The sequence below is a fragment of the Podarcis tiliguerta genome (assembly GCF_965153285.1).
Source record: "Podarcis tiliguerta genome assembly, chromosome: 6".
Taxonomy (NCBI): domain Eukaryota; kingdom Metazoa; phylum Chordata; class Lepidosauria; order Squamata; family Lacertidae; genus Podarcis; species Podarcis tiliguerta.
This window is the reverse complement of record NC_139539.1, coordinates 33,535,608-33,552,990: the sequence shown is the minus strand read 5'-3', so window position 1 is coordinate 33,552,990 and position 17,383 is coordinate 33,535,608. Positions and strand designations below refer to the sequence as shown.

Below are 17,383 nucleotides of genomic sequence, written 5' to 3'. Positions count from 1 at the left end.
CACCTACCCCACCCCACCGCATAATTTCACATGCCTACAATGCCGGCCGTTTCCAGGCCACAGTCTACGACCACTACTATTTATTTTCTTGCATGCCTCTTGTACTTCTAAGCAGCTGCACAACAGACACAAGATTCAGCAGGGGAAGCTATACCCATCTCCATGCAGGAATAAGCTTCACCTGTTAACCATCTTGTCCTTTCCCTCAGCCAGCCCTGCATCTACTTCCTTTCCCTCACGTAAGATGGGTAGATGTGTCCAATTCAGAATGATGTGTAGGGATTTGTAGCCTAAGGCACTGGGAATTACCTTGCATTGGCATAACTATTGTCAGCTTTCCTAGTTTGGCATAGTGTGCTTTTCCACACCTCTCATCCCTCCGTTACTCTTATTTTTCCTGGAAGTAAGAAGCATTGATAGGGCAGGTTGAGCAGTCTAAACTAAGCTATTTCAGCTGCAGACTAATGTGAAGAGTCAAAGCAGCTTGTGTAATAACCTATGTAAGCAGAGAGTCTCATTAACACAGAGGAATAGCTGCTTGGGCATGCCCTAAGGCCCCTGCAAAAATACTTGGGGCTAGAAAAAGGGAATGGCAGAGGAAGAATTAACAATTCTTTATGCAGAGGAAGCAAAAGGCACATGAACGGGGTGGCTGTAAGAAAAATGAACGGAGACAAGAAGACAGCGAACAAAGGATTTATAATGTTTCACAGGGCTATCATTTCCTCCTCTAATACATTTTAAATCCTCCTTTGTTCACCACCACAAATATCTCAAGGTTCATGCTGAAAACATCCTTGCACTTTAGGAGCTGCCTATAGGCTCTACCTTTTTAGTTCTAGCTTACTGAGTGGCTGCCTCCATTTACAATAAGAGTATCTGTAGAACTACCTGCAACATGGGAAACTGCCTTATTCTGAGTCAGACCATTGGCCCATCTAGTTCAGTGCTGTCTACCTTGACTGGCATCAGCTCTCCTGGGTTTCAGGCAGGGACCTCTCTCAGTCCCACCTGGAAATTGAACCAGGGACCTTCTGCATGCAAAGCAGATGCTCTGTCTGAGCTACAGTTGATCCCCAAATTGGAATTGCAGCTTCCTACACCTTTGACCACCAAGAAGCCTCCAGTTCCCTTTTCTATAAAACACAAACAAATTGGGTCCTCTGCGCAAGGTGTCACATAGTAGTCTCTCTCTCTCTCTCTCTCTCTCTCTCTCTCTCTCTCTCACACACACACACACACACACACACTCTCTCTCTCTCTCTCACACACACACACACACACACACATCTATCTATCATCTCCCACACAACAGCAACATTGCATGGTACACCACTTTGCTTGGAAGTAGAGTAAATAAACCAAGGCTAGTCAGACTAGTTTAGCCTGTTGCATTGGATTATAATTGTAACTCCATAATAGTAATTACTATGTATCAGCAAAATATGGTATGCAACTTCCTTAACTGGATTTAGGAGCGCACATAAATTACTTTTTGTGACAGCTATGCAGGATATTGGCATGCCATATCTAGCAACAGTGGCTGTTGACATAACCCTTGAAGCAGGTTGGGATGCCCTATCCTTATTGACTCAAAGGCAGTGCTTTTAGTGAACCAATCCGAGGCCTGGACTCCAGTCCCAATATGCACACACAGAAGGTATTTCTGCACACTCATGATAGGGTTGCAGATTCCCCCCTCTGCAAATGTAGTCTCTCCTCACCCTCCAAAGCCACTGGATCGTTCTCCAACCTTCAGGAGATAATTTTTAAGGGTGTATGGTGTTGCTGCAATGAAGAGTGCAAACAAGCCCCCCTATTATGAGCCAAAGCACTCTACTTTTAGGTCCAAACCATTATGAGCATCACTGTAAAATTAGGTGCAATCTTGGGCTGGTAACTGAATGCCTATTTTCTAAAACAAAGGTGTTATTTTATTCTTGCAGTGGCTGTTAACTGCAAAGCAATTTTCAGCTAGAGGCACACTTATGAAAAATGTAGACAAACTTGATTCTTGATTTGTGAGAGGTAGGAAGCCACAGATTATTTGCAAAACATGACTTATAGGAAAAGGCTGATAAACAAAGAAAGCACATTTGTACATATAAGAGGCAAGGATAATTTTACTCAGTTGCCACCTGAAACAAACTTGTTTCTGTTTGAAAAATACTGAACATTCTACTTTGTCAGGTTCTCTCTCCCTTCTAATTTCAGCCAGTGCCTAGCAGGATAGCAGAAAGCTGCTAGAGGAAGCCAAATATTATCACAAACTGTTGTGTTTGCAAGTTAGAATTAAATGCCTAACCAAATTGCTCTCTTTAGATAGATAGATAGATCTCCACATTCAATTCATTATGGCCCAAAGTAATTTTCTTGAAGGGCAAAGGTGCAGGTTACCTTGTTTTCCAATGGCTACATCTCCAATTAAACTACAGATGGTGAAGGGGTCATGATCAGGTGTGAACCAGACAATACTCTCCAAAGGATACAATATCTGATGTATTTTCCATGTCATGGATCTCTCTTTGCTGGACTAGGGAGGATTGACTGGCCGTCTCTCTACACAGATGCTATTGTTTACCTTTACCTTACCTACTGGCAAGTGAAGGCATTTTCATCTCCTGTTGCTAATACTGACTGACATTTACACTTTTGATTATGTTGTTTTAGCCCAGGGAAGAACTTCAGGCCAAGCTCCTTTATCTGGGCCTCGAAACTCTCTCCAAGACACACCCCTCCCTGGCCCTGCTTCACTCTGCATTAGTTTCTGCCTGGCTGGAATGCATTCTTACACCTCTGTCCTACGTCCAGATAAGTACGTGTGCATTTAGAAACTAGCTGACTGTGACCCTTTGTAACATTTACCTCCATTCATCAATCCACTTTTCCTTCCAGACCTGTTGACTTGCACACAAGTCCCAAAATGTTGCCCAAAAGGATATGATGTCATTTGGCTAAAAATGGTTTCCCAACCTTGCTTTACTCAAAGACCCAAATTAAATAAAAACAATTCATTTTTTTGGAGCATTTGTACCCCCCCCTCTTCAGCTAAAAATGTTCACAGAGTGGCTTACATATAATCAATGACAGACCTTGCCTGCAGGCTTACCATCTCAAAACACAAGAGGCAAGGGAGAAATGACCAAAAAGCAACTCAGGTGCCAATTATTAAAGATTAGTTTTCACAATGACCAGCTGGCCTAGAAACAGCTCAGAGGCAAGAGGCACCTGATGGAGCTGGTCTTTTGGCTGGTTGATGGAATGAGCCCTGCTTCCTACCTCTCCCACTGTGGCAGCCTGATGGAATGGCTGCTGCCTGGTGGTAGTTGAGGGAGAGGAGGCCTCATAGAGTATATATGTATAGGATTGTACTGCTGCAGTGGAAACAGCTTGAATTGTACTTTTTACTTAACTGTATTTGATATTGTGTGTCCTAGACTGTATTTTAGAGAAAAGCTAATTACTAATTAGGTTTGAAAACAGGCTCGCTTTTGTCATTCTCATGTATGAAGGAGAATGTGTACATTTTGTTTCAGCCAATGACTGAAATAAAACTTGGTTTTACCAAGTTAAATATAGGCATTTATGAAATTCTTAAGGGTTTAATTGGTTTGATAAACATGGTTGCACTAGACACCTATTTATAGCCAGCATATGCCAATTTCAGTTCCCTTTACTCAGCCTAATTTGCAGATAAATACAGAACGTAACTTGCAATGGTCCAAGTGGTTAATCAGCAAACAATGGTACTGGCCAATGGTAAGGTAAGTCCATAAATTACCCACGGTACAAAAAGTGCCACAACACATAATATTGCCTCAAAACATTTATTTCAGGAAAATGAACAAATATACATATTTAATACCTGAGAGGTAAAGACAAGATTGAATTCACTGATCAGAGCAGGCAGATAAGATGGCAAACAATAGCGCAACAGCTCTGTAACTCACTTATGTACATTGTAACATCCCTCAAGGGTATTTACAAAATAATCCAGAATCTATGCACGGACTAAGCACATGTTGCCGCTCATAACAAGAGCCTGTTTGATTCTGAAGGTGGCACTGATGGCATATATTTAAGGCATAACACTGCAAAGTGATGATATACAGGTGAATCTGTCCTGCTGATTAGGTTATGTTTGCATAATGCACAAAAGCAGCAGCTCTTTTATCAGCTCAGTCTTCAAAGTAAAACTGACTGGTAAGGATTTAAAAACACCAAAAGATGAATTTGAAAAATAAACCCGGCTCTCCTCTCCACCACACTGATGGGGGGAAATGATAAACATGGAGAAACGACATGTGCCGCAAGCTCAAGTCAACACTGAGCAATCGATCCTACTCTGAAACTTACCAGCAGAAAGCAGAAACATTGAAATATCTTCTTTCCCATTCATTGTGGTTTACAACACTTTAGCAATAGGCAATATGCTGTACAAGATGGAAGCATGCTATGGGGACAAATACATTTATACAGATGTGACCACACAGGCTAGACATGTCTCCAGTTCTAGCTCTACAATCACAAGCACAATGTTGAGACAGTCATAGAATCTATCAGGTATGAGGATGTGAGAGTCTGCAAGCGAGCAGCTAAGAAGAACACACAATAAACTGCAGAGCACTATAAATGAAGACAGGACTTGGCTAGGTTCCTATACAATCACTTTATAATTTGTCTTCAAGTCTGTTTGGTGAATGCTTTCCTTAACTACTCAGCATGAAGACAAGATCTTCAATAAAGTACACAAACAAGATTCCACGCAGCACCCATCTGAAGTCTCAAGTAGAAGAAAGGGGGGGGGGGAGATCTAGAAACAGCAGCATTTTACTATCAATACCTCACAAAGAGTAAATTTTGAAATACTTAGCATGAAGTTCCAAAGGATGCTGCTTTTGGAAGAGTCATCATTCTAGATCATTTCAGTACTATGTAAACATGAATAGATGGGGCATGATTTCTTCCCCATGCAAGAGCAATGCCTGCACACAGAGGAGTCTCCAAGGGATTTAACAGATATCTTCCCCCCCCCCCCGACCCTCAACATGCATGCAAAGACAAGCAATTACAAGGAATTTGTGGTCTGTACATGCCACCTCTGCTCAGTGAATGAACATGAGCTCAGATTCCTTGCGTTGGGGAGGGAGAGGGAGAGGGAAAAGAGGAATGGATGGAAATACATGAGGCATTCAAGGACCTCCATAATGGTTTGGCATGCTAGACAGGGTTCTAAATGCAAGATTCTGTTATACATTATGATATCTCTCTGTGTGCAGCCAGTGCACATGTAGGGTTTCAGAGAATACTTTTACAGATAATTGTGCATTACTTTCTATATTGGTTGATGTATTTAAAGACAAGTAATTTTGGTAAACAGTAGTTAAATGGAACCAAAATACTGCTTAGACTTTTAATTAAATCAAATTAAGAACGAGAGTGCCTAAATTCTCCACGACAATTTATCTTAGGCATTATTTGCTTGAAAGTAAATGAACTTCTAAGAAAATAAGTCTGTTCGGACTATTTTGCTGCATTTCCTATAAAGGTCTGACTTTTAAAGAAATGTACTTACACTGGAAAAGCCAAAAGTGATCAAGTTGTCCTATCCAACTGAGATTTCTGAAAACAAGGATAACCCTGAGAAAGCATTTGCTTAGGACTTTAGCTGCACGACTACTCCTGTGCATGATTAAGCAGGGCAAAGCTTAGCCTGCAGAGGGAGTCATTTCGGCAGCTATGCACAAAACACAGTCTATAATATAGCAAAAGGCTGGAATGATACCCAAACGGAGACATGAGGGAATTAAAAGAACAGCTTGTAAAATAAGCACACTCCTTCCTGCAGTGCAGTTTACCAGCTTCAGAGATCAACTATTTAAAGGCAGTTGTTTTGTGGATTGAGAAGCATCATCAGGCATTTCTTCTTGCCTCACCTCGATAGATTCTCTGCTGATTGTTAAGAGTTTTCTCAACTCTTTATTTTCAAGCTATAAAACCAATAAAAACAGTTTCAAACATATGAGCAAAGCAGTGACAGTTATATAAGTGCTAATATAAGATAGTACTAAATCCAGACCCTTGGCAAATGTAAATAAACAAATAAATATTGGTCTCATTTATTAGACAAAAATAGCAAGAGAAAACATTAATGATTTACAGGTCCATTTCTATCAGCACTTTCACAGGTTGTGTTGTACTAAACCTGTGTTGGCCAAGTTGACTGGTAATTGCCAGCTTGGTGATCTAACATCCATTTTAAGAACTGCTCAAACTCCTATTCTGGACACAGCCTGGGGCTTATATGTATTTCTTCTCTGTTGCCATGACAACAAGAACCTAGCAAGCACACACACAGCTTCCTGGCCTAGTTATTTATTGACCACCAACCTTGAATGTCCTTTAAATGGTCTGCAAGAATTTTTCAAGAGAGTCAGGATCACCCCATGGGTGCCAAGTAGCCACCTTATTATTCCTGGTTCTGTCTAAATTGTTCAGTGCTTTAGTGTTTAGACCAAAGCGAAACTCTGTTAACATAAGACTCCCTCAGTGGCTTTCTATAAGCTTGCCACTTAAGATATTGATTGGTCCAGTTTATCAGGAGGGGGACACACACATTCTGTCCAATCCTGAATGTTTTCCTAAAGAGCAGGACTCTAATCCCCATCTTCTGTGGAAGCTGTTTTCCTACAGCAAAAGGACGCATATGGCCAGACTATAATATCAGACTGACAGATCCTTTGTTTGGAGATTGGTTTCCTGGTTTGCATGTCATGATTATCTTTCATTAAGAGTGACAAACAGGGACAACTGCTCATAGAGAAATCCAGGACTTAAATTGTTGTCCTAATTTAGCAGCAGCATGCTTCTTCAAACCAAGGCCAACTTGTCTGGAGAATGAAGTTTTAAAAAATACACTAAAATGGTGCCAATACAAAAGCTATCCAGTGTTATTATCCTCATATTGCTGGTTTGGTGAGATAGTATTTCACAACAATGCTGTACCTTCATATTTAAGATTCCCTTAAAGGCAGCTAGAAAAAAAAAATATCTAGCAACTATTTGGAGAGGCTGCAGTAATTGATCTTGGTTTGGTCTTTTTTAAAAATGGAGGCTTTGCTTAAGTTTCCTACACATAAATGCAGAGAAATCCAAATGATCTGGGGTGCTGTGGGGTGGAGGGGAGCGGTGAACCCACTATGGATCATCTGAAGCCCTGGAATGGGGTGGTTGAATTTAGACCCCTTAGGGGATTCATGGGGCTTTGGTCCAGAACATCGAAAGCCACAGATACCCCAGTGTGGTGTAGTGGTTAAGAGCAGTGGACTCGTAATCTGGTGAACCGGGTTCACGTCTCGGCTCCTCCACATGCAGCTGCTGGGTGACCTTGGGCTAGTCACACTTCTCTGAAGTCTCTCAGCCTCACTTACCTCACAGAGTGTTTGTTGTGGGGGAGGAAGGGAAAGCAGAATGTTAGCCGCTTTGAGACTCCTTAGGGTAGTGGTAAAGCGGGATATCAAATCCAAACTCCTCCTCCTCCAAACAAAAACATCCTGTTTAAGAACTTTCTGTTGGCTATCTAGGCAGAACCACTGGTGGCAGCTCTCCACCTGACTAGGTGGCCCTAGGGCCATCTGGCAACACTCCTCCTTGCCAATGGAAAACTACCCGCTCCTCCCACAATAAACTGTAGTGAGGAGTCATCAGTACTGTGGTGATACCAAGCTCCATTTCTCTGCAACATCAGAATTGGGAGTGGTTGCATAGACCCCAGACCACAGTCTGGGTGCAGTGATGGGTTGGATGAGGGTTAATAAACTGAGTTTGAATCCTGTTTTGTGGAATAACATCCCTATTGAGGTATAACAGGCACCCATTATTTGTACTTTCTAGAAACTGAGGATAGTTTTGTTTGAACAAGCTTTTCCAGTTGGATGAAAAGGTTTCTGTTTTAGAGGTTTATTTTGCATTATTTTTTTTAAACCTATCTTTAATTGTATTCAGCTTTTAAAACTATTTTAGCTGTTTTTATTGTATGTCTGTAAACTGCCTTCGGACTCATGTAAAAAGAAGTGCACAAAATAGTAATAATTTTTAGAGGTGCTGAAACTTTAGCACTATTGGCACATGCCTGAGGAGCTTGGAGTCATGGCAGTTCCTTAAGGAGGGAATTGAAAGGAAAATAAAATGAACTATAAGTTTCATTTTATTTGCTTTTCAGTGTCCACATCCAGTGCCATTCTACTCTCACAGGCTCCCTCTGCAACTGACTTTCAAAGTAGAAATATATATATAAAATAAAATAAAAAATTGTCTAGTAGCACCTTAGAGACCAACTATGTTTGTTCTTGGTATGAGCTTTCATGTGCATGCACACTTCTTCATATATGAAAGCTCATACCAAGAACAAACTTAGTTGATCTCTAAGGAGCTACTGGACATTTTTTTAATTTTTTAAATATATTTCTACTGCGTCAGACTAACACCTACCTGACTTTCAAAGGGGAGGGATAAGCTAAGATTTTCATTATCCACCTCGACTGCTGTTTCTTAATCATGTGAGAAAGCTTCAGTGGTTGCATGGTGCTCCTTGCTGTACCTAGTCGTAAGGTTCTACTGAATGCTGTATCCCCCAATGAACCTGCTTAATTGCTAACTTGAAACCGTATTTTCATACTACGCAGCGTTACCCTTTTCCCTCCAGTAAATTCATGTGTCTCATTTCAGAGTGAAGCAACAGAATTTTCAGTAATTCAAGCCTGACTCCAAGAGTTGCGGCCTCTTAACTTGCAGTTTTAAGGGCTTTGATATGGAGCAGGATTCTGCAAGTGCAGATTCTACTTTCATGATGCTCAGCTGCCAGTTTTCCTATCTCATCAGCTGTACCAAGAGCACAGCAGAACTTCAAGGCAGGCATTAGCTTTTAACAAAGCAGCAACCAACTTTCGTTTAGGCTTGGAGGCTGAAAGAACCCTTTGACAATGTTAGGCACAAGCCTCCCCGTTTTCTATCCCCAACTACAGTTGTCCAGCATCTTACCTCTAACTGTGCTAGCTTTTCTTGTATTTTATAATACTGGTCATTGTCCACATGAACAGCTTTTCTTATTACGTCTCCCATCTCACAGATCCTGTCGATTTGACTCTCAATTTCCTGTAAGCAGATTTGAAAGCAAAATTATAAACTAATAAAAAGAAAAACAAGTTAAATCAGATATTTCCAAAGAAAAGTAAAAGAACACGGAACCAAAGAGTCATATCTACATCCTTCCCTCACTGGACCTAGTGCTGCCATATTGTACATCTGAGCTTCTTCCTGAACTTTGCTCTACCGTGCCTTCTGTCATATTCCCATGTTGGTTCCCTTAACTGGCTGTGTGGTAAAACCAAAGTCTCATTTGCTGTCACAAACAGAGGAGAGGGATTGTTACAGAATGTGGCAGGAGGTACTGGAACTGCATGTTCTCCTGCTATCCCAGAAGGTTTAAGAGGAAAGGTCAGATCTTCAGGTTGCAATCTGACAGAATTAATTACAACATACTGGCTGCTTTAAGGTAGTGGTGGTGGTGAGAATCTCTTGGATCTTATAACTGGTTTGTATTTTTGCAAGCAGTACAAAAACAAATTAAAGGTATCTCATTTTACAATATTGAAGTCACAAAGAACTGCAAATATATATATATATATATATATATATATATATATATATATATATGAATGATATACCAGGTAATTTTCTTTATAAGAATTCTAAAGAAGGTACCTTGTGGCTGAGTTGCAACACTTTATTTTACAAAGAAAAGGCACTTGTGAGCTGTGAACACTAATGGAAGGAAGAAGTTTCAGAGAACAAACTTGAGGAAAATGTAAAAGAGGCAAGAAAAAAAAATCATTGGAACAGAGCACAACAACTAAGCCACTCATCTTTCTTCCTATTGGAAACTTATCTTCTTTCTGGAATAAAAAGAATAATAGAATAATTCCTTACTGCAGACTGAGCTTGATGCACTTTCAAAATTGGCTGAGCATCCACATCTTTTCTTTTCATCATCAGCTGTAACATGTGTTTCCTATATTTGCTCATAATAAGTTCCAAAGCATCCTGGTGTTCTTCCAAAGAAACCCACAGTTCTGAAAAATATAACACAAATTCAATGCAAATACTAGGAAGAAACTCCATATTCTAAGATCACATTAAGGCTGTACAACTTCCCTGTGCATCCTACCTTTCCATCTTCTATACATACAATAATTTTCAAATCCTTACATTTCTTAGCCCACTGGTGCCTTATGAACACAATTTCTTACTCTTATAATAAGAATTCAATTTTCTGAAATTTCAAGAAATTCCTTATGGGTCTGGCCTTCCTTAACTGTACAGTACTTCACCTATTGATTCAAACTCTGGATATATGTCCAGCACTTATTCAGTGTTGTTTCCAGACCAATACTGTGTACATCTACTTGGATATAAGCCCCATTTTGTTCAAGATGTGTCTGTTCAGGATGGCAGTCTTGGGAAATCCTACTGTCGCTATCATGCTCTCAAGAGCCGATGCATCTGACATACCGTACAGTAATGTCCAGTACACAAAGGCTGTAAACTGCATTTCAAATAATTTAGTTGTTAATTCAGCCCCAAAACATGAACAACTTAAATTTTTAGATGAGTTACAATTGGCTGAAGCTATCAATTAAAATATATTGGAACTTTTACTGGCCCCAGCACCCTGAAGTTTTCTAAATTTTTAGAAGAAAAACTCATCAATTCATGAAGTTTAAGATACAGTAATAGATCATAAACATCAATACTGCCATGCTATTCAGGTTCAGAATGTATTTTGGAGGCAGTGGGGAAAGTGATCAGGTTAAAGAAAGTAAATGGGTGCCAGTTTTTAAAAAAAGGACTGTAGGTGAAATGTGTACAGGCCACAGAAATAGTAGAATTTTATTGTCAAGCTTTAAAGACAACTTTCACCAAGAATGCAATTGAGTAAGGAGCCGATACTGAGAAGAATATTTGGGCAGTATTCAGATATATTTTTGTGCTACAGCACAAAATGTGGCACTCATCAGGTGCTACACACCACTTTGTATGAAGAAATTAGATCAGTAGTCAAACTTAAGACATTAGTCCCACAGAAATCAATGGAACTTAAAGTATGTATGTTTAGGATTAGGGTGCTTGTGAAATGAGCAACCATATCCAAGGACTAATCCTGTTTAGAGCTGTGACTAGAACACACAGGCATGGGTGCTCTTTACATCCTTCAGTTCAAGACAATCATAAGTGGTGCAGGCTTGCATTATGTTCTGGTTAACCCTTGCAGCCAAACAAGTCACTTGAGGGCTCATAGTTACCTCGCTAACACAATGCTCACCTCTGTTTTCCTGCTGCAAGTCTCTGATCTGAGTGTTCTCCTGAGATAGCAGAATATGAGGTTTGTATTTAGACATGTCCTTCAGCTCAGCTCCGTCCTCTTGATACTTGTAAAGAAAAGATGGTCCATGTGAACCCAGAGCAGTCTAATAATACAACATTCCACTCACCCCGACCCACGTTTTCACACCGACGCTGCTGGGTCCGTACTCACCTTGTGCGAAAGAGGCGTGCCGGCCTCCTTCATGGACACAACCCGCTTGTGCAACATGGTGGACTGGTCAATGAGAGACTCAGCTGCGTTGTCATGGTCTTTCAGCCTTTCCAGTAGGGTCCTTGCATCGGTCAGGATCTTCTCTATAGTACATGCCATTGTCAGAGAACTGAAAGGAGAACGGATCGGGTTAAGATTCAAGAGCTATCAAAGCCAGGCTCAGAGTATGTGAGGCTTTGAAATATGTGATGTAATGGTTAGAGTGTTGGAGCAGGACCTGGGAGATCAGGGATGGAATCCCCCCTCAGCCATGAAGCTCACTGGATGACCTTGGGCCAGTCCCCATCGTTTAGCCTAACCTACCTCACAGGGTTGTGGAGAGGATGAAGCCGAGAAGAGGAGAACCATGTACACCACATAAATGTAATAAATAAATATTATGGTGGGGTGTTTTTTGGGAGGGGGGAGGTGTCTTCATATGAAAGCACTAGAGGAAGCTGGGGCACAGAACTGGCCACACGACACGGATGCCCCCAGCCCCACTCTGTGTGCTCTAGGGAGGTCTGTGTCCTAGGAAGGGCAGGCAAGCAGGGTCCGGTTTTAGTGGCCTCCCGGGGAGGCAGCACCTTCCGCGTCCGACATGGAGTGAACGGGAGAAAGGAGGCAACATAGCATTGCGGCCGTTCCCAGTCCCGGGCGACCCCGAGGCAGCCCCTCGCCCTTCCCAGGAGGCGACCCCCGGTTCGCGCCCTCCTACTTACCCCTCCGGCCGCGTCTCCCGCTCCGGCTTCCCTCCCTCCGGCCGTCAGCGAAGAGGGTCCCGGCTCCGAGGCACACTAGGGGGCGCAGAGGTCACAGGCTCCGCGCTTCGGCCGCTGCCGCCGCTTCCGGTATGAAGTTTCCTTCCTCTCCGAGTCGAGGGAAATTCATAGCTCTCCGGAGAAACTTCCGGTTTCCGGTTGCAGGCGGCGAGGCTCCCCTTTGGGTTGCGGAAATCCAACAGGTGGAGCCTTCCTGTTCCTTTGGCGGAGCAGCGACCGGGGAAGGCTGCGCCTGCAGCATCTCTGCGGCCTGCGGCCTCGTAAGGGGCCCGGCGGTTCCGCTAGCAGGAGCCAAAGGCTCAAGATCAGTTGTCAGGCGCAGCCTCGTAGCTTGAAAGCTCCGTGTCAAGTTCTGGTGCAGGCATCGGTCGCGCGCGACCCCGTCCGTGGGTTTGATTTCGTTATTCACGGCCGCAGTCCTGTACCTACTTGCCATGTAGGACTTGCTTCCGAGTAGACATGTATAGGGATTGCGCTGTAAACGAGAATCCTGTGCTCAGCGAGGGGGTAGGGGAGACTGCATTGGAGGCAATGGATTTACTTTTGAGTAGGCACGTGTAGGCTTGTGCTGCTCTTTAAAATCAGTTCAAATGCAGCGCTTTCCAATTCCATTTGTTTTAGCAAGCCGTTACCCAGCCATGTGCGCACCTATCCCATCTGCCTGCCTTCCTTCTAGCTGTCCGTTTACAATCCCTTTTCTGCCTGCCAAGTTTGCAGCATGAAATGTTGCTTTAAATTCTGCCGGCTGGAGACCTTCAAACTGCGGAGCAGAAGTAGAGAAAAGAAGCAGGACTAGTCCCATCAACTCTGCTGAGAGGCTAGCTTTTTTTCTGGCCCTCCCTTTAACTGCCATCTAGTGACAGTCATTGCATTGACTGCCCTGTTTTCATTCCAGCAAGTCCTTATAAGAATTGTAGCTAGTCCCCAAGCTTTCTGTTTTCCTCCACCCTCCTCATTTTCTTATCCTTGCGTGCCCCAATGCTGATTCCGTGGTGTCCGTGTCACCCAACTCCCTCCCCCATTACTCTGTTTACCATCCAGGTCCTGCTTCAAACTCCCAAGTATTTTTTGCTTGATTGGAATTTCTCTTGCTTGTCTGGATGGACAAGAGGGAGGGTGTGTAGAAACCAGCCTATGGTACAATGGCAAAATTTACATTTGATGTTCTGTCCACTTCTGCTGCTAGGGCTGCTTACCACTGGTGCCTGGCTCTCTGGAGAATGTCCAGGAGACTACAGCTGTCTGGCTGAAAAGATTCCCCACCTAGCCGGATAAAAGAACTTGAAAGCTTGCACATTATTTTGGTTGCCTGAAGGTGTTACCCTAATATGGTTTTGTTTTGGTTTTTTGCATTTTGATCTTGTCTTTTAACTTGGCAAACCTGAGAGCAGTGACTATATTACTTATTATCTGTAAGTTGTTCCAAGATCCCTTTTTTAAAGTGCATTGTAAAAAAAATTTAAATAATTATTACTTGATTTGAGGAGACAGTAGCACCGAATTTCCCAAAGTCTGATTCTAGCAAACCTGTATTTACAAAAAAAAAAAAAAAAAACACACAAAAAACCCCCACAATTGGATTGACAAATCCTTGCTTTTAACTTCTCCTGTTGGTCTATCTTCCTAGCCCTAATGTTTTCTTTAATACAACAACAGCCCAGAATTCAGTCCCAAAAAACAAGGACAGAGCAAATTAGCTTTTTTAGGCAGTGGTCATGTTGCCAAGAGGATGTGTTATTTACATGTTTACAACTGAATTCTACTTCCACTACTTTTCTCCTGCACATGGAAGATTGTAATCAGAACAGGAAGAGAAGGCTGGGTGGAACTTTTAATTGTTATTTCTCTTTGTTATGAGTGCTTGCTCACTACAGTAATTGAAGTTGTATGCCCTAACCTTGCTGTCACTTGAAAAGAGATTTGCATTTCCTACCTAAGGTTCATAAAGGGATCTATTGTAGGGAAAGGAAATGCAGGATTCATATGGTGCAAATAGTTAAATTAAAAACTGTTCAACAATGCAATCCTAGCCATGTCTACTCAGAAATAAGTCCTATTGAATCCAGTGGCCTGACAAGTATATACAGAATTCAACTTAAGCCCCATGCTAATTTCTGTAACATCTGGAGCAGGGGTGGTGATGAGACTGCTCTAGCAAACGTTGGCAGTATTGCTTATGTTCCTTCTGTCTAACATGGATGTTTGTGTGCCCCCCCCCCCGTATTTATATTAGTGTGGCCTACTCATGGAAGTAGAGAGCAAAATGATAGAAGGAATGTTGCGTTTAAACCACTATCATGCCAAGAAACTAGAATTTGGCAAATTAAGGATTTCTGTAAACAAAGGCTTTTATAAACAAATCCCACTGTGCAGTGTTGTCATTTGCAGTTGCATCTAAGGACTGATATGGCAAGAAGAGGGCCCAGAAATCTGTCCACTGTTAAGAGACTGTGTACAAATATTTTGTGTTTTCTGAATGACTTTCCAGGGTCAAAAAATGTATTTTCTAAACAATTAGATGTTTCTCAGAAAACAATTTCAGGAGCTTCCCACCCCAGGCCCACTAAAGGAAGTCACTGCAGAGTTTGTTACCTTGAAGATTAGAATAAAAACATATCCTATTGGCTGTGGGCTGTTTGCTTCTTATCCTCAAAACTTGTTCTGGAGCAGTTTTGTGTTAAGAAGGGGAGGTAACTCAAGGAAGGTTAGTTGTGATGTGAAAACCAGGAACTGGCTGAACAGTTGTGCAACCTGGAATTGCAACTAGGAAAGAGCTTAGCTCAGTGGCAGAATGCTTGCTTTACACACAAAAAGTTCCAGGTTCAATCCCAGGTATATAGAGGGACCCCTGCATGAAACCCTGGAGAGCTGCTGCCAGTCAGTGTCAACTGTATTGCACTAGATGGATATATGGTCTGCTTTCTTTAGTCATAGTTATGTTGACCATTGCAACACACACAAGCTTGCTGAAAGAACCCTGAGCCTATTCATTCCTGCCCTAGTTCTCAAAGGACTGTGCCTCATTTTCTTGCTATACTGTAAACAGTTGGACTCGTATATTTGCATGGCACATGGATTCCTATCCTTGACCTGACAGGCCCTGGTTATCTATTTAAATACTGCCTTTAAAAGTGTTTAATGAATTCCAGGCTGAGATTTGTCAATATGTCATCTTATCTAATATTCTTGTTTGCTCCTTTTCACAGTAAACAGCCTCTATTCATGTTTTCTAAAAAAAACAAACCGAAAACCAGACATTCTGTTACGGAAACTGGAGTCTTTGTTACTTATTTGCTAAGAGAAGGTACTCTTAGTGATAGCTGGTGTCCTTGATTCTTCATTTAACTTTGTTCAATGGGACATTTTTGTAATGGCTCAGACCTATTGGTCTTTAAAAACAGTATTACTGAAAAACCTTTATTCAACGCTTGCTCCAACTTTCTGCAGTTAGGATCTTCAGGCTGTTTTTCCAAGAAAGTGTACAACACACCTTCATTATATTGAGTATTGTGATGTTTTTCTCTGATTTAAGGGGACTGAGTCTAAGTGCTGCCCTTGCATTCATGAAATGGCTTACGATGCAGAAAAGGCATCTGCTAACATAAGAGGAACCTGTGGCCTTCCAGGCCATGCAGATGTTCTTGGGCTCCAACTCCCATCATCCCTGACTACTTCTCATACTGGTTGGGGCTAATGGAAGTTGGGAGTCCAATGTTTCAAGGGCCATAGGTTCCCTACCCCTGCACTAACAGCTCCCTGACAATCAGCTCCTGAGTTAAGGGGCCTTCCAGAACCAGTGGTGTCACGGAGAGTTACAAATGGAAGGATAAAAAGGCAAAAATCCCCTACTCCTCTGTGAGCAGATGCCGCCACTGGATCCCTCTGTGAGTGTAAGGGTACCAGTTAAATCCCACCCACTAATGCTAAAAGTATGGTTTTTCACACCTTACTTTTAAAATCCATTATAGGTTATGAATTCCTGATGTGTAACACACACACACACACAGAGAGAGAGAGAGAGAGAGAGAGAGAGAGAGAGCGCAATAACTCTCACACAATACATACTTTCGTTTCTCCCACTGCATAACATTGCTGCTTTGGTATTTTAAAAATATTCATGATATAATAGAGCAGCAAGTCTTTGATGCTTACTGCGAAGGGTGAGGCAGCAGGCAGGGCAGTGTGGTGCAAAAGCACTGTCAGGACCACAGGACTGACCTCACTGGGGCTTTTGCAATGCACCAATGTCACCACCATCTCACCCTGGCAAGCAGCAGGGACCCACCTACTGGGAGGTTCACCCCATCATGTTGTCTGCTGCTGGTGCCCTGCTATGAAAAGTTTAATCTTCTGGTTTCTGCTAAAATTATATGGATACTCAGTTGCTGCACAGGCAGGTCAGGATCCAGAGAGCTAGAGGTTGATGGGCCAATGGTTAAATTCTATAGCAAAAAGACAAAGCAGATTAAGTCTTTTCAGCAGCATTTCCCAATGGCAAGGTGTTGAATGGCAGGGATTTAGGGTATGGGGTTGGGGTCCAGATGATAGTATTCAGTCCAGTACTGAAGCTTTAACTCATAATGCTATTTCTTCCTGGTTTGTCAAGGAACCTTCTGGTGACAGAAGGCAACAAAGACTAGCTGCTGAAGGCCCTGGTTCAAATCAAGACGCATCCTTGCCCTCTTCCAGTGCATTACAGACTTTCCCCTTGCATTTTTTTACTGTGTTTCTATTACACCTTTTTGACAAGGAGCTCAAGGTGGTGTACATGGTTCAACCCCCAGAGGTAGGTTAGGCTAAGAGGTAGCGACTGGCTTGGGTTCAGTGTGTAGATTTTCTGTGCTTCTTTTGACTTTCTTGCATGATGTCTGATGGGCCCCAGACTCAGTTACATTGAAGTACATCTCCATAATTGGAACCTAATCTTTCCTTTTGTATTTTCACAAGACAGAAAGTAAGCTGGGTGTCT

The 17,383-nt window shown here is 42.2% G+C and overlaps 1 protein-coding gene across 2 annotated transcripts; it reads right to left on the bottom strand.

Moving 5' to 3' along the window:
• Positions 1–3,813: 3,813 nt before the first annotated feature.
• Positions 3,814–15,035, bottom strand: SIKE1 (suppressor of IKBKE 1). 2 transcript variants are annotated; one of them, XM_083444600.1, is made up of 6 exons: positions 12,355–15,035; positions 11,594–11,762; positions 11,381–11,486; positions 9,988–10,130; positions 9,040–9,153; positions 3,814–5,990 (listed from the first exon to the last, which is right to left on the bottom strand). In XM_083444600.1, the coding sequence occupies exons 2-6, from the start codon at positions 11,750–11,752 to the stop codon at positions 5,871–5,873; spliced, it is 642 nt and encodes a 213-aa protein (XP_083300726.1). In that variant the 5' UTR covers positions 11,753–11,762; positions 12,355–15,035; the 3' UTR covers positions 3,814–5,870. The 2 variants fall into 2 exon arrangements, with proteins under 2 accessions (XP_083300726.1, XP_083300725.1); XM_083444599.1 differs by lacking the exon at positions 12,355–15,035 and adding an exon at positions 11,957–12,046.
• Between the last annotated feature and the right edge of the window lie 2,348 nt (positions 15,036–17,383).